Genomic DNA, 24,027 nt, shown 5'->3' with positions numbered 1-24,027 from the left:
CCCAGCACTGAGGTGGTCATCCTCATCTGTCTATATAGTGAATTTGGGCTGGTGTAAGATATATGAGACCCTGATTTAAAACAAAAAAAAAAAAAATTTCCATTGATTCATTCTCTCCTAAGGTCTGCATATCAAAATCAGAATTTTGTTTCTTACTGCAAAAATACTTGAATTTCCTTAAGCTAGGTGTGGTGGCTATTATTGCTTATCAATTTGACCTCATCTGGGATTAACTAAAACTCAAGTGCTGTGTACATCAGTGAGGGAAATTAAAAAAAAAAAAATATTTGAAGTGGGAAGACCCATCTTAAATCCAGATCTTTGGAGGTGGGAAGATCCACTTCTAATCTGGGTCACACCTTCTGGTGGCAGCCTGTATAAAAGACATGGAAGAAGGAAGCTTTTGCTCTTTGCCTGTTTGCTCTTGCTCTCCATGGCAAGTCCATTCCTTCACTGGCATTAGAGCCTGTTGTTCTGGGATTCCAGAGTTTACTAAAGAGGAGCTGAAATATCAGCCTTGTGGACTGAGCAACTACTGGATTCCTGGATTTTCTGTTGGAAGACAGCTATTGTTGGATTAACTGAACCACAGTGTCTAAACCATTCTAATCAATCCCTTTTATATATCTCTATATAAAAAATAATCATTCTATCAGTTCTGTTCCTTGAGAGAACTCTACATTAGGAAAATTTAATAGCACCAAGAACTAAAATTGACTACTGCCAATAAAAGCCTTTTTATTTGTTTTTATTATGCTACCTTAATATGCTAGACATGTGCCTGCATTTCCCAAAGTGAGATATCAAATAGAACTTTAAGAAATCTTTAATTGCATATATGTTAAAAATGAATAATTGATTGTCATCAAGTTCTTCAAACCTGCTTTCAGCTGTGGAGGCTGTGGCAAGACTTTATTATGTATGCAATCTAGTTTTATGTCACTATTTTCTCTTGTTAGGCAGTCACCTGGTGGCCTGAGGCATGAGCTCCTGGTCTCATTTATTAGACTCAGAAGGCAACAGCATGCCAGGCAGCAGTAAAGCCTCCTGGGATGTTTGTCTGGCAGGGGACTAAAATTAATATCTGGATTCTTATTTCTTAAGGACATCCATTTAAAGAGAGTAGTCCCACTCTCCCAGCCTACCCCTCAAATAGTTGATTATTGAATTAGCTATTTGATAAATGAATAAATTTGCTATTTATTGATAAATTTAATAAACTAACTTTTAGGTAGTCTTAAACACGAGTATTTTAATGCTCCTTAACATTTATTCATTTTCAATTTTATATGTATGAGTGGTTTTGATTAAATGTATGTATGGATCGCATGTGTGCCTAGTGTTCACAGAGGTCAGAAGAGGTTGTTGAATTCCCTGGAACTGGAATTGTAAGCCAGCATTGAGTGCTGGGAATCAAACCTGGGTCCTCTGGAAGAACAAGTTCTCTTAACCACCAAGCCATCTCTCTAGCCATTGTACCAATATTCTTAAATCGCCTCCAGGTATGTACTAAATTTTTGTTATGAAACTTTCTTGGCAGTGGAAGTCTGGCCTTTACCAGTTCTGAGTACAAGTGATAGCTTTCCTAATCTGGGCAGGGAAGGGAACAGAAGGCCCATACAGTGGGGCCAAAGAGTCAAGGTAAAAGAGAAAGCTGGGCCAGGCAGTGGTGGCACACACCTTTAATCCCAGCACTGGGGGGGGGGTGGGGGGGGGTAGAGGCAGGCGGATCTCTGTGAATTTGAGACCAGCCTGGTCTACAAGAGCTAGTTCCAGGACAACCTCCAAAGCCACAGAGAAACCCTGTCTCGAAAAACAAAAACAAAAAAAGAGAGAAAGCTGGGCATCTGCCTTGGCAGCCTATTGCTACTGTGCCATGTATGTTTTCTATCTTACTGGTAACTAAGAACAAATCGCAAGCAACAATTTGAAAACCAAAAGCCTCCAAAATAAACTGTCTCATATCTTTTTCCTGGTCTTTGTTTTTAAAATAAAAAGTGTTCTAAAAGATTCACAGAGCAGCAAAGGCGGGGGGGGGGGGGGGGGGGGGGGAAGCATTGCAAGGGGTGTAAACCCCTTACACAGTCTTTCTGCTTAGAGGCAATAGGAAAATTGAAGCTATTAAAGATGTACAAACTTTTGATAATATGAATGAGCTGATTAACTTCAAGTGTACACATAGATACAGGGGATATTAGTGTAGAGTGCAGAATATTACCAGAAGGACATTTATCTATACAATATGAAGTAAATTTCGTATGCCTTGATCCTAAAGATAAAGGGCAGGAATAAGGAAGTAGCATTAGCTCATGGAACCCAGACTGTGTATCCACACTTTGAACCAAGGATCAGAAATATTTGGGAGATTAAAACAAACAAACAAACAAACAAACAAACCAAAAACATAAACAATGGGGGCTGGAGAGATGGCTCAGGGTTAAGAGCACTGGTTGCTTTACCAGACACCCCAGGTTCAAGTCCCAGTACCCATAATAACTGTCTGTGGCTCCAGTTTGGTGAGGGGTGGGGGGGGGGTCTGATGACCTCTACTGGACTCCATGGGCACTATATGCACATGAGGTATAGACTCACATACACACAAAACACCCATACACATAAAATAAAAATAAGAGTTAAAAAATTTTAGTAAATAAATGCTAATTTTAAACACACACACACACACACACACACACACACACACACACAAAATACACTTAAAAACCAACTAGATCTGTACTGAACATGGTGCAGATTTTCTGCCTGTCATTATTTCATAGTCATTACAACATATTTACATAGTGTGCATTATAATACAGGTAGAAAGATTGCTGAAAGTTTGAGGGCAGCCTGGACTGCCTTATGAGTTTGAGGACAGTGTGGACTATGGAGTGAGACCTTGCCTCAAAAACAAACAAAACAACGTATGTGGGAGAATATGATTAGGTTTTATGCAAATATTACAGTCTTTAATGTAAGGCACTTGAGTAACTATGGGTTTTGGTATCTGTGTACAGGGCTGGGAAGAAAGACTGCAATGTAATGTTGTTGGAGTGCGCTGGGTAGGAGAAAAGACAGTCAGGATAAGAAAATACCAACCTGTAAGGAGTGGAGGTGGCTCTGCAGCTACTTGTACAGCATATAGATGTAGGGCCCTATACAAATAGCAGGGATTTCTGCTTTCTCCCTTCTTCCTCTTCTGTGTGAAATAGCACACTGTCAGTTTAATATCTTCAGAAGAGCCGTGCTCGCTTTCAGGGTGTGTATGTGTGTAGCTTTCTTATATGATTTGAGAAACATGTTTTTTGCCCACTCTTAAAATTATTTTAGTATATTTTTATACAGGTGGTGATGGTGCACAGTTTTAATCCCAGCACTCAGGAGGCAGAGGCAGGTGGATCTCTGAATTTGAGGCCATTGTGGTATACAGAGTGAATTCCAGGACAGCCAAAGTTACAGAGAGAAACCCTGTCTCAAAAAAAAATAAATGCTTTAATATGTTTTTATTAATTATTTGAGAATTTCATACAGTGTATTTTATTGTATTCACCACTGCTAATTCCTTCAAGGTCCACACATACCCCTTTTAAAAGTAACCCAATTTCTGTGGGGTGATCCCCTGCAGTGTAGCTGACCAACAGGGCCACAGCCTTAAAGAAAATTTACCCCTCTCTCCCCTAGAAGCCATTTACTTTCAAGCTCTTTGGTTAGGGGTAGACGCTCATGCCTGGCTTGATCTTGCATAGGTCTTGTGCAGGCCCCACAGTTGCTCAGAGTTCATGAATGTAGTGGTCCTGTCGTGCCCAGAAGACACTGTTTTACTTTGGTCCTCTCCAGCCTTTGACTCTTGCAATCTTTCCGGGCCTCTATCACAATAGTTGCTGAGCTCTGCTCACTTGTAAGTGCCCACAGTTCATTCTTGGAAGGAATTTTATAATTTTTACCTGGTAACCTATTATGATGTGAATATGTCTGTGGTGGGGGATTCATGCTTTTATTTTTATACTGGAACACATTATTTAGATCAAAACTGTAGAGGATAATTATGGTGGTGATCTTGCCCAGAACAGTGAAAAATAACAAATCCTTAAGCTTGAGCTCTTTGTAGTTAGAATATATTGGTCTAGTCTCTTTCTCTACTATTCTTCAGTCAACAATGAAATCATGTTTATCATCACTTGAATAGAAAAATATCTACTTGAGACAGTGTGTATATACATTGTGTTTGTGGCCATACAGACAATTGGAGAAGTGTCTTGGGGGTTAAATATTTGGTAGATAATGGGGCAAAGTAAGACAAGTGTGTTTGCCAGTCAAGGCTTGCTTTACAATCTTCCTTGGGAGGAGATTTGATGAAGCACTTCATTTTATTTTACTTAAACAATTTTTAAAAGTATTTTTATTTTATGTGTATGATTGTTTTGCCTCTGTGTGTGTGTGTGTGTGCGCGCGCCGCGCGCGCGCGCATGTGTGCATGCATACATGCATGCTATGTGAGTGTCTGGTGTTCACAGAACCTAGAAGATGATATCAGATCCCCTAGAACTGGAATTAACAGTTGGATATGAGCTACCATGGAGTGCTGCCTATTAAACCCAGGTCCTCTGAAAAGAACAGCCAGTGCTCTTAACTTCGGAGCCCTTTATCCAGCTCCCATGACTTTCATTTTCTATTTTTTTTTTTTGAGACAGGGTTATCCTGTGTTTCCCAGAATGGCCTGGAATTTGATATCTAGAATAGGGGTCTCCAATTCACAGGTACCGTCATGTCTGGCCCTTCCATCAACTTGTAATTAATTGTAGTCTTTTCTGTTTGAAAATGCAGGTGACCAATTATTATTATTATTATTATTATTACTACTACTACTACTATTACTATTATCATCAGCAGCAGCAACATTATATAATTGACTTGTAATTTTTTCCAGAATTGTTTTGGATATTAATTTTTTAATTAGTTTTAGTGGGTTAAAGGTGTTTATTTATTAGGCTATATTGGAGTTTTGGCCTCTCCTGGTCTCTTTCCTTGGGATTGTTTTTCAACAGTATCTTGTTATGTTGTGTATTCAGGATGGTCTTGAGGTCATGGTCCTCTGCTAGGATTGCAGATGTTTGCCACCTGTGCCTGGCTCTTGGGAAATACTATAGTAATCAATAAGGAGCATCTGTGACTAATGAAGTTAGAGTTGGGGTTTTTAACAGTGATTTTATTGTTTGCCAGAGAGTTTTCTGGTTCTGTGAGAAGAATTCCTTGCAGCTTCACAGAGCTGCTTACAGACTTTGCATTTCTGTCTCCTTGTACTTAGATGTGGCATGATTAAGTACCCGTTGTACTTACTTCCTAGCAGTTTCAAAATGCCTTTCAAACTCAGACATTAAGCTCCTTGAGAAGAGAATCTCTTGTCTTTCAGCTTTGTATTGTCCATGCTATGTAGCTAACATGCTGTGGAAAGTGGTGTAAAACGCTACTGGGAAGTAATGAAATTGTCAGTGTGACGATGCATAGATAATCAGCATTTATAGGGGTGACTGATTACCAGTCATGTCGGAACCTTAGTCCTGAGCAGATAACTTCTCAAAAAAATCAAGTTTACAAAGTGAATGCTAACACAAATTATTTAATTTCCCACTTTCCCCTTAATGTATGACTATTCTCAGATTTAACACTTGGAGATTTGCATTGTGAACGTTTTAGAGAAAGGTATTTAATGTTTGGGTCATAATGACTAAAATAAAAGTATGTTTGATTTTTCCCTTTGTGCTTCTGATAGTTCTCAGGCCTTGTTTCTGTTAAGTTTTGGTGCTTCTCTTAGTGGTGTGGTATGCCAGGTGTTTGAGGAAGACAGACTGGTTGAAGACACTATTACAATAGCCAAGCTAGCTAATGGAGCACACCTTTAATCCCGGCACTCGGGAGGCAGAGGCAGGCTGATCTCTGTGAGTTCGAGGCCAGCCTGGTCTACAAGAGCTAGTTCCAGGACAGCCTCCAAAGCCATAGAGAAACCCTGTCTCGACTCCCCGCCCCCAAAATAAAGAAAAGAAAATGTGGCATACACATACATATATGTGCGTGTGTATTTATGTGTATATATATGCATATATATATATATATATATATATGGAGAGAGAGAGAGAGAGAGAGAGTAGTAGTTTGAATGAAAATGACCCCCATGGGCTCTGAGAGAGTGACACTAATGGGAGGTGTGGCATATTGAAGAAAGTGTGTCACTAGGGGTGGACCATAGGGTTTCAGAAGCCCAAGCAGGACCCAATGTCACTTTGTTCTTGCTGCCTGCCAACCTGGGATATAGAACCCTCAGCTACCTCCGAAGCACCATGTCTGCCTGGGGGCCACCATGCTTCTTGCCATGACAATAATGTACTAAACCTCTGAACCTGTAAGCCAGCCCCAATTAAATGTTTTCCTTTTTAAGAGTTTCTGTGGTCATAGTGTCTCTTCACAGCAATAGAAACCCTAACTAAGACAACTACCCTATATGACCTTCAGGAAAATAGATGCAACTAGAGATTATCATAAGAAGAAGAAAGTTCAAATTCAGAAAGGCTAGTATTATATGTTTTCTTTTACTGGTTAGACACACACACACACACACACACACACACACACACACACACACACACACACACACACACACCCCATGAAAGTAGAAGTGGGAAGGAAAACATGGGACTATAATCAAAAGAGAAGATAACACTTGAATGAAAGTCTGAAAACTCATCACTGTGTGTAGTGAATGTATACCAATACAACTTAGAATTTTGATATTTAGTGTTAAAGATTTTCTGTTTTCTTTTTGGGGTGTGTGTGTATGTATGTATGTATGTATGTATGTATGTATGTATGTATGTATGTGTATGTGTGTGTTTCAAGATAGAGTTTCTCTGTAGTTCTGGTTGTCCTGGAGCTCTCAATAGACCAGGCTGTCCTCGAACTCAGAGATCCACCTGTCTCTGCATCCTGAGTGCTGAGATGAAAGGCATGTGTCACCACTGCTGGCAAGATTTTTGTTTTCAAAAAGATTTTAACCTATTAGGTCATAACCTATTAGGTCATAAAGCAAAATGAATATTTGTTTGATAATTAATAGTAAAATTGTATTGTAAATGAATTATATCAAGATACTGCTATGTTACTGTTACATAATAAATAATTTCAAAGTTTCAGTATCTTAAAACTCACGCCACCCTCCATGAGTCTCAGGGACAGTTGGGTGAGTGATCAGGTGTTTGCCAAAAAGAAAATGGCAGAGAAATGTAGTACACCCTGCAAAAGAGTTCTGTGTGCCATGTGAGAGTTGAGATTTACTTGAGTGCAGTATGGAGAATCTTTGCAAGGTTATATGGTCAGACTTGTTTCTTTCTAGACAAAAACAACAACAACAAAAAATCAGTCTTGGCTATTTATGTATATCACATTGATTTTAGATAAGACCAACAGTGGGCAGGAAAATCCAGCTGAGGAATAAACAGAATATAAACTGAAGTCATAGAATCAGGGCCAGAGAAAATTAATTTGAACTGTATTTAGCCAGCAATAAATTTGTCACATTTTTATTTTTGATATCTCAAAATATCTTGGAAAAAGAGCACTTTTCCATTCACATATGCCCTCAGTCCTTAACAGTGTTAGCATGGGAAACTAAGAATGATTTGAAAAGAATGAAGCATTTAGCTTCTTTGTAAATTTTACATCATGCGCCCCAGCCCCACACATTTCCCAGTCCTTTCATATCTCTCCTCCACTCTTGTGACCTCTCCAAAAAGAAAATAGGAAAAAAAAAAAGAAGTCTTGCTGTGGTGTGTCACACAATATACCTTTTTGTCCAAGCAGCTTTACTTTCAAATGTTCATTGCAATGAATCATTGGTCTGACTTGAGGCCTCTGGCTTCTGCTACACTATCAATATTGGACCCTTACCCAGACTCTCAGATATCCGGCTGTTGCCCTGAGTCAGGAAGATCCTACAGCTTTGGTTCTGCAGGGCTAGTCCCTTCACAGGCTCCAGCAGCTCATAGATGGGGTAGGTGTTGGGGTGGGCCAACTCAAAACTCTGGATCTGGGCCTGGTAGCTGAATCAGTCAGCCTGCCAGTTCTCCCTCCTTGGTCAGGTAAGGGCTGATACCAGCTCTCCCTCACCCAGTCATCAGGGCCAGCTTTTTCCCACACTGCTCAAGCAAGGGCAGGGCCAATTCTCCCAAGTTCTGCAGCTGGTGAGCAATGGGACCTTCCACTTTCTTGATACTTTGGGAGAGTTGAGTGAATATTTGGTTATACTGAACCTAATTGATCCACATTTAACTATTAGTGACCTTTTGTTTTATATTTCTTTAGTGTACACATGTGAACTATCTCCGTAATCCAGACATTTAAAGATGCATACTCATTTAAAAGGTAAACTTAAAAGAACTGGGGATGTTCTTCATGGCTTGCCTGGCATGCAGAAAACCTTGGGGGCAATCCCTAGCTCCATATAAAACAGGTATAGTAATGCATACCTACAGGCCTGCCAACTCAAAATATAATCCAAGCAAAACAAAAGTTAAAACCTCCTGAAATTCTCCTTGCTTTCTCTCTTCTTTTTCTTTCCTCTTCATTTGTTTTAACTTGGACTAATTGCATAGCTGTGTGCCACCGTACTGGGCTTCTCATTGCTCTTTAATATCTTCTAGTTGTCAACAAGACAAATCTGGAGTTCTTGGTGTGGTTAGTGTCCAAGGCTTCTCAATCGAGGCCCCCTAATTGCTGTCTTATTGTTTTACTTAATACACATGCATTCTCTGCACCCAAAACAAACAGAAATCTAGAGTCCAGAATACATATTTTTTTTCATTAAGAATGTATTTTGGTGCTGCATCATCACTAGTCCACTGTCTCTGACCTAGAATGTCTTCATTCATCATTTACTTTAGAGCAGTCAGCCTTCCTAATGCTTTGACCTTTTAATACAGTTCCCCATGTTACTACTGTTAAGAATTGTAATGTAAATATCTGATATGCAGGTAGTCTCAGGTGACCCCCATGAAAGGGCCATTCCACCCCCCCAGAGGGGTCTCGACCCACAGTTTGAGAATCACTGTTTTAGATGGTTGATAGAAACATGACCTGTTGATGGATTAAAGTGTGTGGGATACACCTGGGCACAGAGCTCATCTTTTAGCTTATTTATATAGCTCTAGCTTTATTATAGTGCGTGTCAAAAGTAGATAGTTAATACATATTTTAACAATTGATACATTAAAATTACTGATAGTTACAGATTTTAGAACTTCCCATATGTGATGGCTAATAGTAATTGTCAACTTGACACCTAGGAGGCAAGTCTCTGGTATACCTCTGATGGATTGTCTGTTTTAAAGTTAGCCCTGAGCATGTCTGTGAGGGATTGTATTGGCTTTGGTAACTGATATGAGCAGATCCATCTTTTTTTTAATTTGTTGAGAATTTTATACATAAGTACTGTATTTACATCATTGCTACCTCCCTCCAGTTCATTTTATTCCTCCACTCCCTCTCAGTTTCATGACCTCTCTTCTCTATCATTATTACATAGATACACATATATATGTACATACAGCCTACTGAGTCCATTTAATGTTGCTCTCATGTACATGTGTTGAGAGCTGACTGCTTGAGGTTAGGTAACTTACAAGGGGGCTCATCCTTGGAGAAAACCGATTCTCCCTTTCTCAGCATCCCTTGATTACCCATAGCTGTTCATCTAGAGGTAGGCTTTGCATGTCAGTTGGTGTTGCCTTGAAGTCCCTTTAACTGTGGGGAGGAGACTCCTGTGTGGAGAAGTAGGATGGGCACTAGAAAAGTGCTTCATGCATTGCTCTCTGTCCCACAGTGTGGGTGTGAGGGGGAGGGGCCAGCTCCCTCAGACTGTGATTTACTTTTATGACAGATTGTAACATGTAACTGGGCCAGAATAATCCCCCCTCCCCTCCTGTAAGGAGCCTTTTTCGGGGTGTTTTATCACAGCAACAGGAAAAGAAGCTAAGACACTGGATTGAGTTGGGTTTTGTATCTACACAGACGTGTGTGCATTCTGTGTACAAAAGCTGTAGGGTGTGTGTGTGTGTGTGTGTGTGTGAGAGAGAGAGAGAGAGAGAGAGAGAGAGAGAGAGAGAGAGAGAGAGAGAGAGAGAGAGAGAGAGAGAGAGAGAGAGAGAAACACGAGCATGCACACACAGTTGTTGCATGCTTCCATAGTTCCAGTAAAACAGCTGACTGCTTAGGTTACAAAGGATTGTATTATAGATCTTTAGGAATGATCTAGGTTTATTGTGAGTTCCTTCCTAGGAATGTCAGTTCCAAGCTTGCATTGAAGTCATAGTACCAGGTGCTAGCTGCATTGACTTTGGGAATTCCGTGGGGCAAAGAGGATTGGCACATTCCTCTCATCCCTTAGATAGTTCGTTTTCTTTGCCTTGACTACATAGGCAATGATGTGCTTCTGCTAAGATGAGAAGATCTTGGGTTTAGAAAGGGCCCTCTTAACCCTTTACTACATTATGAGCACAAGTTATTTCTATCTAAAGTAAGTTAAATTTAAACCCTAGACTGGGCTGTACATTTTTGTCTAGATACTGTAAAATTTGTGATTTGTGATGTGATGGTTCCGGTATTTTCACTTTTGATGGAACTGGCATGAAAATGATTCAGCAATGTCAATGCTTTACCTGTATTCTTCATTTAAGATTTTTGGTGTGAGTTTTTATGTAATTCTATGAATTTATTATTTGCTTATGTACTTTTTTGAGACAAGTCTCACTATATAGTCTTTGCTGGCTTTAAACTCCCAATTCTCCTGCATCAGACTTCCAAGTACTGGAATTACAGGCATGCACTACCATACCTGGAAGGTTCTGTGAGTTTTAACAATTGCAAATTCATGTAGTCCCACAATTAATAGAACCATTCTGACCCCAGAAGACATCATTGTTAAAACTCTGAGGAATTGGAGTCTCATTTGGACCTAGTAGTCAACAAGTAGTAATCTTTTGTAGCTACCTTTCCTACCTCTAACCCCTGGCAACCATTGATTTATTCTTATCACTGCAGTCTTGCTTTCGAAAAGATGTCACATAAATGGAACCATGTACTATATAATTTTTTGTGAAGAGCGTCTTTGGAAAACTTAGGACAATGCCTTTGAGAGTCAGGCAACTTGAATGTGTCAGTTGTGTTCAATAGTGTTCCATAAGATGGGAATCAAACTTTATATTCTTTGATCTCTTGAAGGACATTTAGATTTTTTCCAGTTTGGAGTGATTCTTTTTTGTTTGTTTATTTTCTTTTGTTTGTTTTTGAGACAGAGTTTCTCTGTGTAGCCCTGGCTGTCCTGGAACTTGCACTGTAGACCAGGCTGGCCTCAAACTCAGAGATCTGCCTACCTCTGCTTCCCGAGTGCTGGGATTAAAGTTGTGCACTACCACCGCCCATCAATTTTTAAAAAGATTTTTATTTTAATTATGTGTGTATGTATGCATGCTATATGTATTCAGGTACCTGGGAAGGCCAGAAGAGAACATCAAACAGGCAGTTGCTCTTAATTAATTCTTGTGTTCTCTCTCCAGCCCCAGTTTGGGTTAATTTTTAAGAGCTTAAAAATTTTGCATACAGGTTTTTGTATGAATTACAATTTTCCATTTCTCTAATTAAGTACTTAATAGTTCGTATTTCAGGTGTTTTACATTATAGGGAACTGTCCAATTGCTTTCCAGGTTAGATGTACTGTTCCTTATTCTCCTGAGTATCATGAACATGAAAGTTCTAGTTGCATCCTCATCCACCCTAGTCCTATTTGACTATGGATTCCTTGGATCTAATTTTATAGAGCATGTTTTGGGAAATACTGATGGATGTAGTATGCCACCCCATGTAATTTGGCATTGTGAAACATGAAGATGCACGACACTTATAAATGTATTAGGAGTTTGGAGCTATGTAGTTTACCAATTTTCTAAAAGATTTATTTATTTATTTATTTATTTATTTATTCATTCATTTATTATGTATACAGTATTCTGCCAGAAAGTATGCCTACAGGCCAGAAGAGAGAACCAAATCTTATTATAGATGGTTGTGAGCCACCATGTGGTTGCTGGGAATTGAACTCAGAGCCTCTGAAAGAATAGCCAATGCTTTTAACCTCTGAGCCATCTCTCCAGCCCGTAGTTTACCAATTTTTCAAAGTTCTCTTTTATGAGTTACTTTTTAAAGATTTATTCTCAGTTGTGTGCTTATGTGTGTTTGGGGTGGGGGGCATTTGAGTGCAGATTCCTGTAGAGGCCAGAGGTGTCAGATCTGGAGCTGGCAATACAAGTGCTTGTGGGCCCTTTAACATGGGAGCTCAACTGTCCTTTGCAAGAGTTCTTGCTTTTAACCACTGAGCCAGGTCTCCAGCTCCCTGCTTATGATATTAACTCCATTACTTAAGGACATTTGAGGCAGTGGTTTGAAAGTTTGGAACAACTTTGGAGCAGCACTAGAAATGCACATCTTTAGGTCCTGTCCTAGGCCACCAGAGTCAGAAACCTAGAGTGAGATGCAGTATACTCATTTTCCATCAGGTTCCCTGGGTGATTGTCCGGTGTACTAAAGTCAGGGAACACAGCCTAGGGACCAGTCACTTGGTTTTATTCACACAACAAAACAACTAGAAGATTTTGGTAGTTTGGGGCTGTCAGGTTTAATCATTTTTCTTTTTTTGTACCATCTGTTGATGTTGAAAATTTATAAACTATATTAGAATACTAGTTCAGCTTTCAAATTACAGGTTGTAAAATGTACTTGAATGGGAAAGTTATCGGTAGTTGAAGAGAAGGATGGAAAGGAATGTAAGAATGGTCTCCCTAGTAAAAAAGTTGTTTTGTGAATCTTACTTTGCACTGGGTTCAAATTGTGAGCAATTGGGTATGAGTGTTACTCATTACCCCTTTGTCAAAGCCCTGAATCTTATAGAATTACAGCAAAGATGAAGTCTGTGGTTCTCAGCTGGGAGCAGCTTGCCCTTCAGGGTATGTTTGGGAAAGTCTAGAGACAGTTTTGATTGTCATATCTGAGAAAGGGGAGCTACTGGCCTTTACTGGGTAGAGGACAGGGTTGTTAAGCATTGTCATGCAAAGGACAGCTGTCTGTAGCAAGGAATCATCCTGCTTCATCCACCTCTAAATGCTATGAGAGTCATTGTTGGAAAGTTTGCCATGAAATTATAGTATTAAAAATTCTGTCTTGAGACAAAAGATATAAAGAACATATTTTCCCTGGGTGTGGAGGCAGAGGCAGGTGGATCTCTGAGTTCAAGGCCAGCCTGGTCTACAAAGTGAGTTCTAGGACAGTTGGAGCTATATAGTGAGACCCTGTCTCCAAAAAACCAAAAAAGAACATTTTTTTTTTTTTTTTCACAGCTGGGGTTATAGCTCAGAGGTTCAAGCTTGTGCCACCCACTTGGCCTTTTAAGTGTGAGTTCTCAACTGCAGATCCTTGTGGTTTTGCCAACTGAATTCTCTCTCCAGCTCTGCCCTGTGCATTTTTATCCAGGTGAAGTTGATTGAGTCTGTCCGTCTTCCTTGCAGTCTCCTTGTGTTAAGCATGTAAGCATGCGCAGAAGGGTAAGCATGTAATATCAGTTAAGACCCAAGATAAGGCTTGGCATCTTTCCTTCTACTCAGTCTGTCTTCAATCAATAAGGTAAATACTTATATAGTCCTTGTTTTTTGTTTTTACATTTTGTTTTTGGAGACAGGGTTTCTCTGGAGCTTTGGAGGCTGTCCTAGAACTAGCTTTTGTAGACCAGGCTGGTCTTGAACTCACAGAGATCTGCCTGCCTCTGCCTCCCGAGTGCTGGGATTTAAGGTGTGTGCCACCACTGCTTAGCTATATAGTCCTTGTTTTAAGGTCTTTACATATAATCTTTAAAAATTCTTGGGCCACTTCTTTTTTTTTTTAATATCTTTTTATTTTATGTATACTGATGTTTTGCCGTGGGTATTGTTGGGTTCCATGGAACTGGAGTTAGAGACAGTTGTGAGCTGCCATGTGGGTGCTGGGAATTGAACTCAGGACCTCTGGAAGAGCGGTCAGTGCTCTTAACCACTGAGCCATCTCTCCAGCCCTCTTGGGCCACTTCTATGAGTAACGACTATAGTACTGTCTATTTGTGGGTATATGTATGTGTACCTCTGTGTAGTTGCTTGTGTATGCTGCTGTGTACATGGCGAAACAGAGGTTGGCCACAGGTACCTTCCTCAATCACTTTCCACCTTACTTTGTGAGATGTAATGTTGGTTTAACTTGGCATTTACTAATTTGACTAGGCCATTGGGCCAGCAAGCCTGGGGTGTCCTCATCTGTCTGCTTCCTGGTGCTGGATTACAGGCAATGTGTCACCATACCTTCCTTTTGTGTAGGTGTCAGGTGATTCCAATCTAGGTCCTCATTTATGTGCAGCAAGCACAGCCTTGTCCATTTATGGACAAAGAAATTGAGGAACGGTGGTGCCAACTTGATAAAGGTTACAGAAATACACTAAGTGGTAAAACTTGGACTGTAGCTTGAGAGTCTGTACACCCAGCCACCAAGTCCTAGCACTTGTCTGTGCTCACAGTGGCTGCCTTATAGAGCTGTTTATAGTTAAACTTCTTGTGCCTCATACTTTACATGTGACAGGTACTCAGTAAAACAAGGCTGCTATTATATATTCTTGGTAAACATAACCAGAAATAATTCTGCAAGGCATGACTTTTAAGCATCACTTAGAAAAAGAGAATTATGACAGTATCTAAATTGGGCAATGCTTGTTTTAAAATTTTCCTACATAATAACTTTTATATTGGAGTAATCATGTTTTCCTTAATTTGTATTAATGTATGTTACATTTATTTTTATGTTCTTTGAACCTTGCATTCCTGCTGTTAGATTTGGCTTGTTATAAATTTATTAAAGGTTTTATCATAAGGAATATTGACTTGTACTTTTTTCTTTTTCTGTGATATCTTTGTTTTGCTTTATTCTTGCTTTTGTTTGTTTGTTTGTTTGTTTTTCAAGTTAGAGTTTCACTGTGGCTTTTGGAGGCTGTCCTGGAACTAGCTCTTGTAGACCAGACTGGTCTTGAGCTCACAGAGAACCTCTACCTCTGCTTCCCTGGGATTAAAGGCGTGCACCACCACCACCCAGCTTGTTGTGAGGACTCTTAAGACATTCTAGAATGCAGAGCCTTTGATCCCTTCCAGGGGAGGAGATTTTATGAAATAGGTATACTCCTCCCTGGTACCCCATACCCCCAAATACCTTTTCAGTGGTTGGATACGAGGATACAGAACACATAGACACACAGGACCAAATGTATAGCACTCTTGTCAGTTTTCTAAATATTTCAATTTGTCCTTAAAAATAACAAAAAAACCTGTGTGTATAGTGAGTGTGTTCTCTGTGCAGGGTACGTGTGTAGAAAAGTCAGAGGACAACCCCAAGTGTGGTTCCCTGCCTTTCAACTTTGTGGGTTCAGTTTTCAGGGTAGCTGGGATTATAGGCCTTCACCACCATGCTCAGCTTGAAATACAGTAACTTACCCACATCCCCACGCGTCTTGGTCTGATTCTGAACTTCTATAATTCATAATGCTAAGAGAAAATTGCATTGAATGAACATAAATTGTGTGTGTGGTGGGGGGGGCAGAGATCAACTTCTGGTATTGTTCCTCAGGAAGTGTTTACCTTGTTTTAGGCTAGGCAGCTGGCCAGCAAGCCCCTGGGATCCTCCAGTCTCTGCTGAGATTACAAGTGATGCTGGCATGATGGATTTCAGGACCACTCCTTTTTATCTGACAATTTAAAGAATAAAAAGACAGGAAAACAAGATCAGAGCACTCAGCAAAGATTTATTGAACATATCCCCACACACCACATACATCACACACACACACACACACACACACACACACACACACACACACACACACACACACAGTCACTCACTCTACACAAGAGATAGACTTCTCAGGTGGGAAGGGGAACCAGAGCCAAACTTTTTATATAGGTGGGGTGAGTTCCTGTCTCAGAATTGGCTAGTTTGGGATAGGGAGGAGTTAGTAGACCCAAAAAAGGGGGGTGGGACTGGTTGATTTCCACCACAGGGAAGAGACTATTTCACCAAATTTTTGTTTTGGAAAGGGAAAATAATCAAAAATTTGAATGAGAAGTATATGAATTTACTTAGAACAGTGGTCCTCAACCTGTGGGTCACGACCCCATAGGGGTCACATGTCAGACATCCTGCATATCATATATTACATTATGGTTCATAACAGTAGTAAAATGTCAGTTATGAAGTAGCAGTGAAATAACTTTATGGTTGGGAGTCACCACAACATGAGGAGCTATATTAAAGAGTCACAGCATTAGGAAGGTTGAAAACCAGTGACTAGAGTTACTTTCTGCTTACCAGGGACTAGTTCCTCAAAGTTTGATGTTGAAATGTGACAGATCCTTACCATAACTTTGCTCATATTTATGACTCATGAAGTAATTATCATTTCTTTTCCTGTGTTGTAAATAACTGTACACTCAGAGCCTAGCAGTCTGAATAGCTAGGTCTGAAAACAGGATAGAAGTCAGTGAATTTTCTGTTTTTATAGTAGTCACAATTTTTCAACCACCAACATAGTCTAATCTTAGGACTTAAAGTCGAAACAAGAAGACTTGTGTAGCTATTAGCAGTCAGTCACTCTGTGTCCTCCACTGCAGCTCAAGGCTCCCATTAATCTGCCTTCTTTTCTATGGATTGCCTGTTCTAAATGTTTGATCTAAATCAGTGGTTCTCAGCCCTACTAATGCTGCGACCCTTTAACACAGTTCCTCACGTTGTTGTGACCCCCACCCGTAAAATTATTTTTGTTGCTACTTTATTACTGGAATTTGGTACTGTTATGAATCTTAATGGAAATATCCATGTTTTCCAATAGTTTTTGGCAACCCCATGAAAAAGTCCATTGAGAGGGGTTGTGACTCTCGGGTTGAGAACCACTAATGAATTGATGCATATAATATACGTTTATTTTTGGCTTTTCTCACTTGGTGTAATGCTTTCAAAGATCATCTGTTACAGCATATAGCAGTATTCGTTCTTTGTGGTTTAAGTGTGCTCACTGAGCTCCATCTTCAGCCTGCCCATCCTTTTTGATTTTATATGTTTCTAACCTTTAACAACATTACATGTAAGTGTGTTTCTTAGGGTTTCCATTGCTGTGAAGAGACCAGGACCAAGGCAACTATTATAAAAGAATTTAATTTGGAGCTTGCTTGCTGTTTCAGGGTTAGGGTTAGTCCACTATCATCATGGCAGAGTGTGGCAGCTTGCAGGCAGGCATGATGTTAGAGCAGTAGCCAGAAGCTTTACATCCTGGTCTGCAGGTAGCAGGCAGAGAGACAGAGACAGACAGACAGAAAGACACAGTAGACCTGGTGTGGACTTTAGAAACTTCACAGCTCCACCCCACCCCCTCTCACTACCCACCCTACCCAGGTGACAGACAGCTTCCTCCAACAAGGCCACACCTCCTGATCCTTCTTTCTCATAGAGTTCCACTTCATTATTACTACGCATCAAAATATATGAGCTTATGGGGGCCATTCTCATTAAAAAACCACTGCATTTGAGTGTAGTGCCCTCCAGGTCAAAAGAGGGCATTGGATGCTGTAGTTTTCGGTAATGAATGAGCTTATCAACTTGAACGCTGGAAACCAAACTTTATTTACCACTGAGCCATCTCTCCAGTCTCTAGTTCTTTATTCTTGGTGTTGCATAATTTCACATTTCCCATTCTCTCTCAATGTCTTCCTTTAACAAGTCTTCTAGAGCCAGTCTTCTGGCATTGGGTTCTTGTTGATGTGTGTATTTTACCATTATATCTAAAGGGCATTTTTTCTTTTTTAAAGTTTTTATGTACAAGAATGTTTTGTTTGCATGTATATCGGTGCATGGGTTGAATGCAGTGCCTGTGGAGTCTAGAAGAGGGCTTTGGAACCCCCTGTTAGCCTCCAACCCAGGTCCTCTGAAAGAGCAGCCAGCACTCTTAATCACTGAACCTCTCTCCAGCCTCCAAAGGATATTTTCAATGGATGTAGAAATTTGGGTTAATGTTTGGTTTTGTATTAAACTTGGAACCTTGCATATAATGGATGATGGAAAGTTTCTGCACCTGATAAGCCTGGATTGCTGATGCAGCAATCCAAATCAGACCAAATCAAACCGAATTAGAAAAAGCCCACATTTAATGGATACAACAATCCTAGATGGCCTTCCAGCCCTGCAGAGAGGAGACAGGAAAGAGGGACCAGAAAACCACGAGTCTGTTTTTTTTGGGAGGACAGTTTAAATACCCTGTGGGAGTGGTCTTGAGCATCTCTGGGGGAGGGGTCATCATTTGGCAGGCTTTCTGAGATGCATCAGGGTTAGGAGAGAGAAGGGGGAGTGGGCTTGGGTGGAACTTCTACCATAACAGAGAATACTCTATTACTGAGCTGTGTCCATAGGTTTTTGTTTGTTTTGCTTTGTTTTTCTTCACATTTAAGATTATATCATCTTGCTACTTTCTAGACTTCGTAGTTCCAAACTAGAAAAGAATCTTAAATGATTTGAGTCAGCAGTTGAGTTCATTGCGTGATCTCATCCATACCTTTAGTTTGTGTGTGCACATGTGAGTGTGCTTGTGCAGGCACTTGAGTGCAAGCCTGTGCAGGTGTGTGCACATGTGTGTGGAGGCAGATGATAACCTGGGATACTATTACTTAAGAGCAATATCCGTTCTTTCTTTCTTTTTGAGACAGGATTTCTTATTGCCTGGAACTTGCTCAGTAGGCTAGGCTGGCCCAGGGATTCACTTACCTGTCTCTGCCTCCCTAGTTTTGGGATCTTAAATGTGTGCTACCAGTCTGGCTCTTTTAAGTGGATTCTGGGGATCAAACTCCTCATGCTTGTGTAGCAAGTGATTTATCAACTGAGCCAGCTCCCCACCCACCCCTGTCTTGACTTACTTTAAATTTTACATCTATTGATTTATTTGGGGAATGTGGTGTACTTGTGTGAATGTGTGTATGCCCTGTTGTACATGTGGAGGTCAGAGGATAACTTGTGAGAGTTGGCTCTTTCCTTTTATGTAGGATCAGACTTGGTAACAACTGCTTTTACCAGCTGAGCTATCTCGCCACCACCCCCTCAAGTGCTGATTTTAATTACCATGAGTGTTGGTGCCTGCACCCCAGGATCTTCTCTAAGCTTCAGATTTATGCACCAAAGTGCTTTGTACCTTCTAAATTTACTTACTCAGGAAAATTGCTTCTGAGTGTGCATGGCAACTACCCATGTTCGTTCTCAAGCTTAAGACCTTTGCTTTCTCCTTCTGCTGTGTCTAAGCAGTTCTGAGCCCCATAGCTTCCATCTGTGAACCACATCTTTGGGTACATCTGCTCTTTCTTTGTCTCCACTGCTGTCATCATTCTCTAAGCCAACACCATCCTACTCCTGACTCTCAGCACTTTCTTGGTTTTTCTCTCTTGAGTAGTTACCTCCTCTTCCTGAGCAGTGATGATTATCTTTAAAAAATGAAGCCAGACCATATGACTTCCCTGCTTAGGGCAGTTTACCGGATTTCCCTTTGTATTTGGAATAGAGTTCTAAATCCTCCAATGCTTTCTCTGTCAGCCTCAGGCGTCCTCAGCAGTGGCCATGCTTTTCATTCTCAGCACACCAGGTCCTTCCCTTTCTGCTTCAGTGGTTTTGCTCTGAGGGTCTCCCCGTCCCTAGTCAAGGATGCCTACTAAGATTCTTTAATTCCTGGCCCAGGCCAGTCACTTTGTTTTAAATAGTACACTTCCTTGCCTCAAGGTGTTGCTAAAAACAATTATAAACAATGACTGCTACTTTTTGAATTGTCTTTTGAAAAGTTATTTTTAAATAAAAATTATTCATACTAATAATGAACTTGATATTTTAGAATTAATAATTATTAAGATTTTTTTGGTTTTAATACAGTAAGTGATAATCGTAACCGAATAATCAAAAGGTCTTTGAAGACCCAAGTTATTTTAATTTTTATTATGATAAAATGTAAATAACAAAATCATTTTTCACTGTGTACTTCTATAACATTAAATTTACTCACATTTCTAGGCATCTATATAAAAGAAAAATCAAGATATTTTCTATCAGTGGAATTATAAAATATTTGTCTTTTTGTGTCTAGCTTGTGATGCTTTCAAAGCATATATATGCTTTAACATATATCAAATTTTATTCCTTTTATGGATAAATAATACTCCACTACATGTACGTACTGCATTTTGCTGATGCTATGCATTTATTTCTCCTGTAGTGTAAGAATACACAATATAATTACTGATGGCTTAAGTAGATTGACTGATTGAATAGTAAGTAAATCATATGTAGATAGATTCTACATGTTCTGTTCATGGAGATGCTGTCCCAGAAAAGTTTTGGAATCCTCAGAAAGAGAAATTGCACTGGTTATTTCAAATTCTGAGTCATTGTTAGAAGTTGCCTTTAGTCATTTAATTCTTGCTTTCCCATGGTGTGGATACAGTAGTTTTGTAAAGGTTAGTTTCATTGAAAGCATGGGCTTTAGCTTTTAAACTGTTGTTGATAACATACATCAATTTCAGTCTTTCTCTTGTAGTGTTAATTACAACTTGTATTTTTATACTTTTATGCTTTCCTGTAATTTTACTGTGTTAACTTTTATTGATCTAAATAACTGGTACATAGTAGGTAGGTGCGTCAATGCCGTGGGCATTCCCCAGCTGTACAGTTATAAGCACAGTTTTGTATTATTACTATGATTGGTGCTGTGATTGAAGCTTTTTGAGACAGGATCTGTAGCACCAGCTGGCTTTGAACTCAGGAATCCTTCTGCCTCCACCTAGCCAAGCTTTGGTATTACAAATTCTTGCCATCGTGTTCTTTGAATTATTTTTGTAGGCTGTACTGCTTAGTTACCCATCACTTACTTTACTAGTTTGTGTCTCATAAATCACTCTGATTTGTAAGGTCTTAAATTTTACGTAACTTTTTCCTCTATATTTTTAATTAGGCTTTTGCCTTTCCACGTTTCACCATTCACAGTTTTCAGCACTGCTTTGTACCTGTAAGCCACACAGACCATTTGCTAGGGAAGGCGGTTAGTTAGTTGCTCTCTGCTTCTCTTCTGCCTGCACTTATGAGTCATACTGTAACTATTTCTTTGACTTTGGATTTGTGGTTTCTTGCACTAACTAGAGTGATGTAAAGATGAGTCTTGTTAGGCGTTTCCTGTCTTTTCCAAGTGTGTTTGGTGTTGTACTGTAAACAGGTTTTCTCCAAGGAAACGCTCAACAGTCTCACCTCATCATCTGGGACTGGAACGTCTGTACCTGCTGATCTTGGCTGATTTTATTATTGGACTGTTACTGCTGTGTGATTGAAATAGCCTGTGTATCATCCCCACCTCCACCCCCGAGTTTTTGGAGTAGCTCCACCCTTACTCAGGTCTCCACCCCTGTGGGTTGAACTTGTCCTTTGTTCCTTCTGGCCACTGAGTATGTGAGTAAATGACCCACGTGTACGGATTGCTAGCCAGAGTGGTATTTTAAGGCTCCTCTATTCAGAACAGTCTAACTTAAATGCTGCTTGGCCGAAGGTATGGTCCTGGGGCCTGTTCAGGTGCCTTCAGCCAGTTACTGCAGAGACCAGGATACCTTGCTGCCCTGCCCAGGCAGGGATGCCACAGAGTTGCCTGTGGCCCATGTGACAGGTATGTGCAGAGATGAGGGCTGGAATGGGTTGGAGATAGGTAACACGGTAACGAAATGTGAATTAATCATCTTCTTTTTATCTCCATTGTGGTCAGTGAAGGTTTATATGGTTTGTTTGTTTTTTCTGGTATTTTATACTACATTCTTCTGTTGTTTGTTTGTTTGGTTTGGCTTTGGGGGGCAGGATCTCACAATGTACCTTGTCTGGCCTGGATCTTGTCAAGATCTGCCTGCCTCTGCCAGCGCTGGGAGTTAAGGTGTGTGCCACCATGTTCAGCCTTGCTTTGTTTGAGATAGGATCTCACTGTCTTACTGACTGGTCTTGAACTTGCTATGTAGACTAGGCTGGCCTCAAATACACCAAAGTTAGCCTGCCTTTGCCTCCTGAGAGCTAAGAGTAAAGGCATGTACCACCACACCCAGCATAAATACTTAATGGAAGAACATGAATAATATATAAAATGAGGTTAGATGTACATGTGTTGATTGAAAAACTTAAGTTAAATTGAAAACTGCCAAATAATATATCTAACTAAAATAGCTTTTAAAAGAGGTATTAAAAATCACTAGCTTCTTAGATAATATATAAAGCAGAACAGTGTTAAGTAGTATAAAGTAATGAAGACACTTTGAGAAAATAATTACCTGACAAATTTATAATGAAAATAATAAAAACCTGGCTAAATAAATACTGAAAATGTGTTTTATAAGCTAAATATTAAATGTCCACATTTCCTCTGAATTTGAATTTCTGTTTCAGTTTCATTATTCTGAATTATAAGTATGTTGCTGGTGTGTGTGTGTGTGTTATTCTACCAGTGTATCAATAGAAAAGATAAAAATTACTTCTTTTTGGTTGTCAATATTTCTGCTCCTTGAGTTTTTCAAGAAATAAGGAAAGTTTGGGGCCCTTTACTGCTTTCTTTCAAATATCTACCCCTCTAGCAGTGGGTTAATTCAAAGAATTAGCTAACATGCTAAGTTAACCAAGTTGCATTGTTCACAAGTTAGACATTCTAGCCCACACACTGACATTGGAGTGGGCGCAGTACATCTGACTCATGGGGCTTGCCTGTCTTACCAGTGGCAAATACAGCATAGTCTGGACCCTGATGGCCCAGGCTCCAGTGTCCTCTACCCACAGGCTTTGGTTCCCTTTTGCTTTGTTTTTTAGTTTTACTCTCTTATTTCTTGAACCCATCACTCCCCACCTTCCAGCTTAAGATCATTCATTAACTCTGTGGTTAGCCCTGGCCTCAGAAAGAATTAGGATTTTTTTGTTTGTTTGTGTGAAGATGTTTTCCTTTTGTTTGGTGCTGTGGGTAGACTAGTGTTTTCTGTGGATATCCTGTGCAGGCAGCTTGGACAGGAACTCATTCTACAAGAACAAAAGAGTGAGTGGGAAGAAAGAAGGAAGCCGGAGACGGGAGGGCCTGCTCAGAACGGAAAGACTGTCTCCTTGGCTTGGATTCTTCTAGGTGTTTTCCCTTAAGCGCTGCTTGTGCTTGTTAAGGGCTGTATACCATTGGTTGACTGTTACTAATTTTATTACAAATTTTAAAGTTTTTAATGTGCGTTGATTATATTTAACTCCCTCTTCCAACTCTTCGAAAAGCTTTAAAATGTATACAGAATTATCCTGTGAACTCCATTCTTTTTTCTTTTGTCAAATAATATGGTTTTGAAGATAATAACTTGCCTTTAATAGCCCTCTTTTGGACCTAGAATAGATGAAACATGTCTAGATATTTCCTTATACTGACAGTCAGCAATGCAGAAATTTTGTTCATCATCCAAAAGGGCATCTAGTGCAAAGTGAGTTCTGCTGTGTTCCGGAGGTCTTTTGTTCCCTCCAGCAGCACCTGCTTCGAGTTTGCAGGCTACATGATTTATCCTTCAACAAGCTTTTTGTTGTGTGTTGGTTGGTTTGTTTGGAAATAGGTCTTGCTATGTTGTACAAACTTATCTGATGTGGAACTTAAGATCCTTCTACCTCAGCCTGTTTTGTTTTTTTTTTTTTGTTTGTTTGTTTGTTTTTTAAATTTATATATTATGTATACAGTATTCTGTCTAAATGTGTGCCTCCAGGCCAGAAGAGGGCATGAGATCTTTTTAAGGATGGTTGTGAGCCACCATGTGGTTGCTGGAAATTAAACTCAGGACCTCTGGAAGAGCAGTCAGTGCTCTTAACCTCTGAGCC

General features: G+C 39.9%; 1 protein-coding gene across 15 annotated transcripts in view; it reads left to right on the top strand.

Annotated features, from left to right (window-relative positions):
* Nucleotides 1-24,027, top strand: part of Abl2 (ABL proto-oncogene 2, non-receptor tyrosine kinase) — a 96,787-nt gene that overhangs the window by 38,900 nt on the left and 33,860 nt on the right. For 2 of the 15 annotated variants that reach the window (XM_027417319.2, XM_027417317.2), the window contains exon 1: nucleotides 21,358-21,826. The exons of 9 other annotated variants lie outside the window; for them this stretch is intronic. In XM_027417319.2, the coding sequence (XP_027273120.1) occupies nucleotides 21,715-21,826 (112 nt within the window). In that variant the 5' untranslated portion in view covers nucleotides 21,358-21,714. Of the gene's footprint in view, nucleotides 1-8,375; nucleotides 8,410-21,329; nucleotides 21,827-24,027 lie in introns of those variants that run through there. 4 more of the 15 variants (XM_035445509.1, XM_027417313.2, XM_027417309.2 and 1 more) reach the window with 4 other exon arrangements.

The sequence above is a fragment of the Cricetulus griseus genome, chromosome 5 (assembly GCF_003668045.3).
Source record: "Cricetulus griseus strain 17A/GY chromosome 5, alternate assembly CriGri-PICRH-1.0, whole genome shotgun sequence".
NCBI lineage: Eukaryota > Metazoa > Chordata > Mammalia > Rodentia > Cricetidae > Cricetulus > Cricetulus griseus.
The sequence above is the reverse complement of the archived record's forward strand: the minus strand, read 5'-3'. Positions and strand labels throughout refer to the sequence as shown.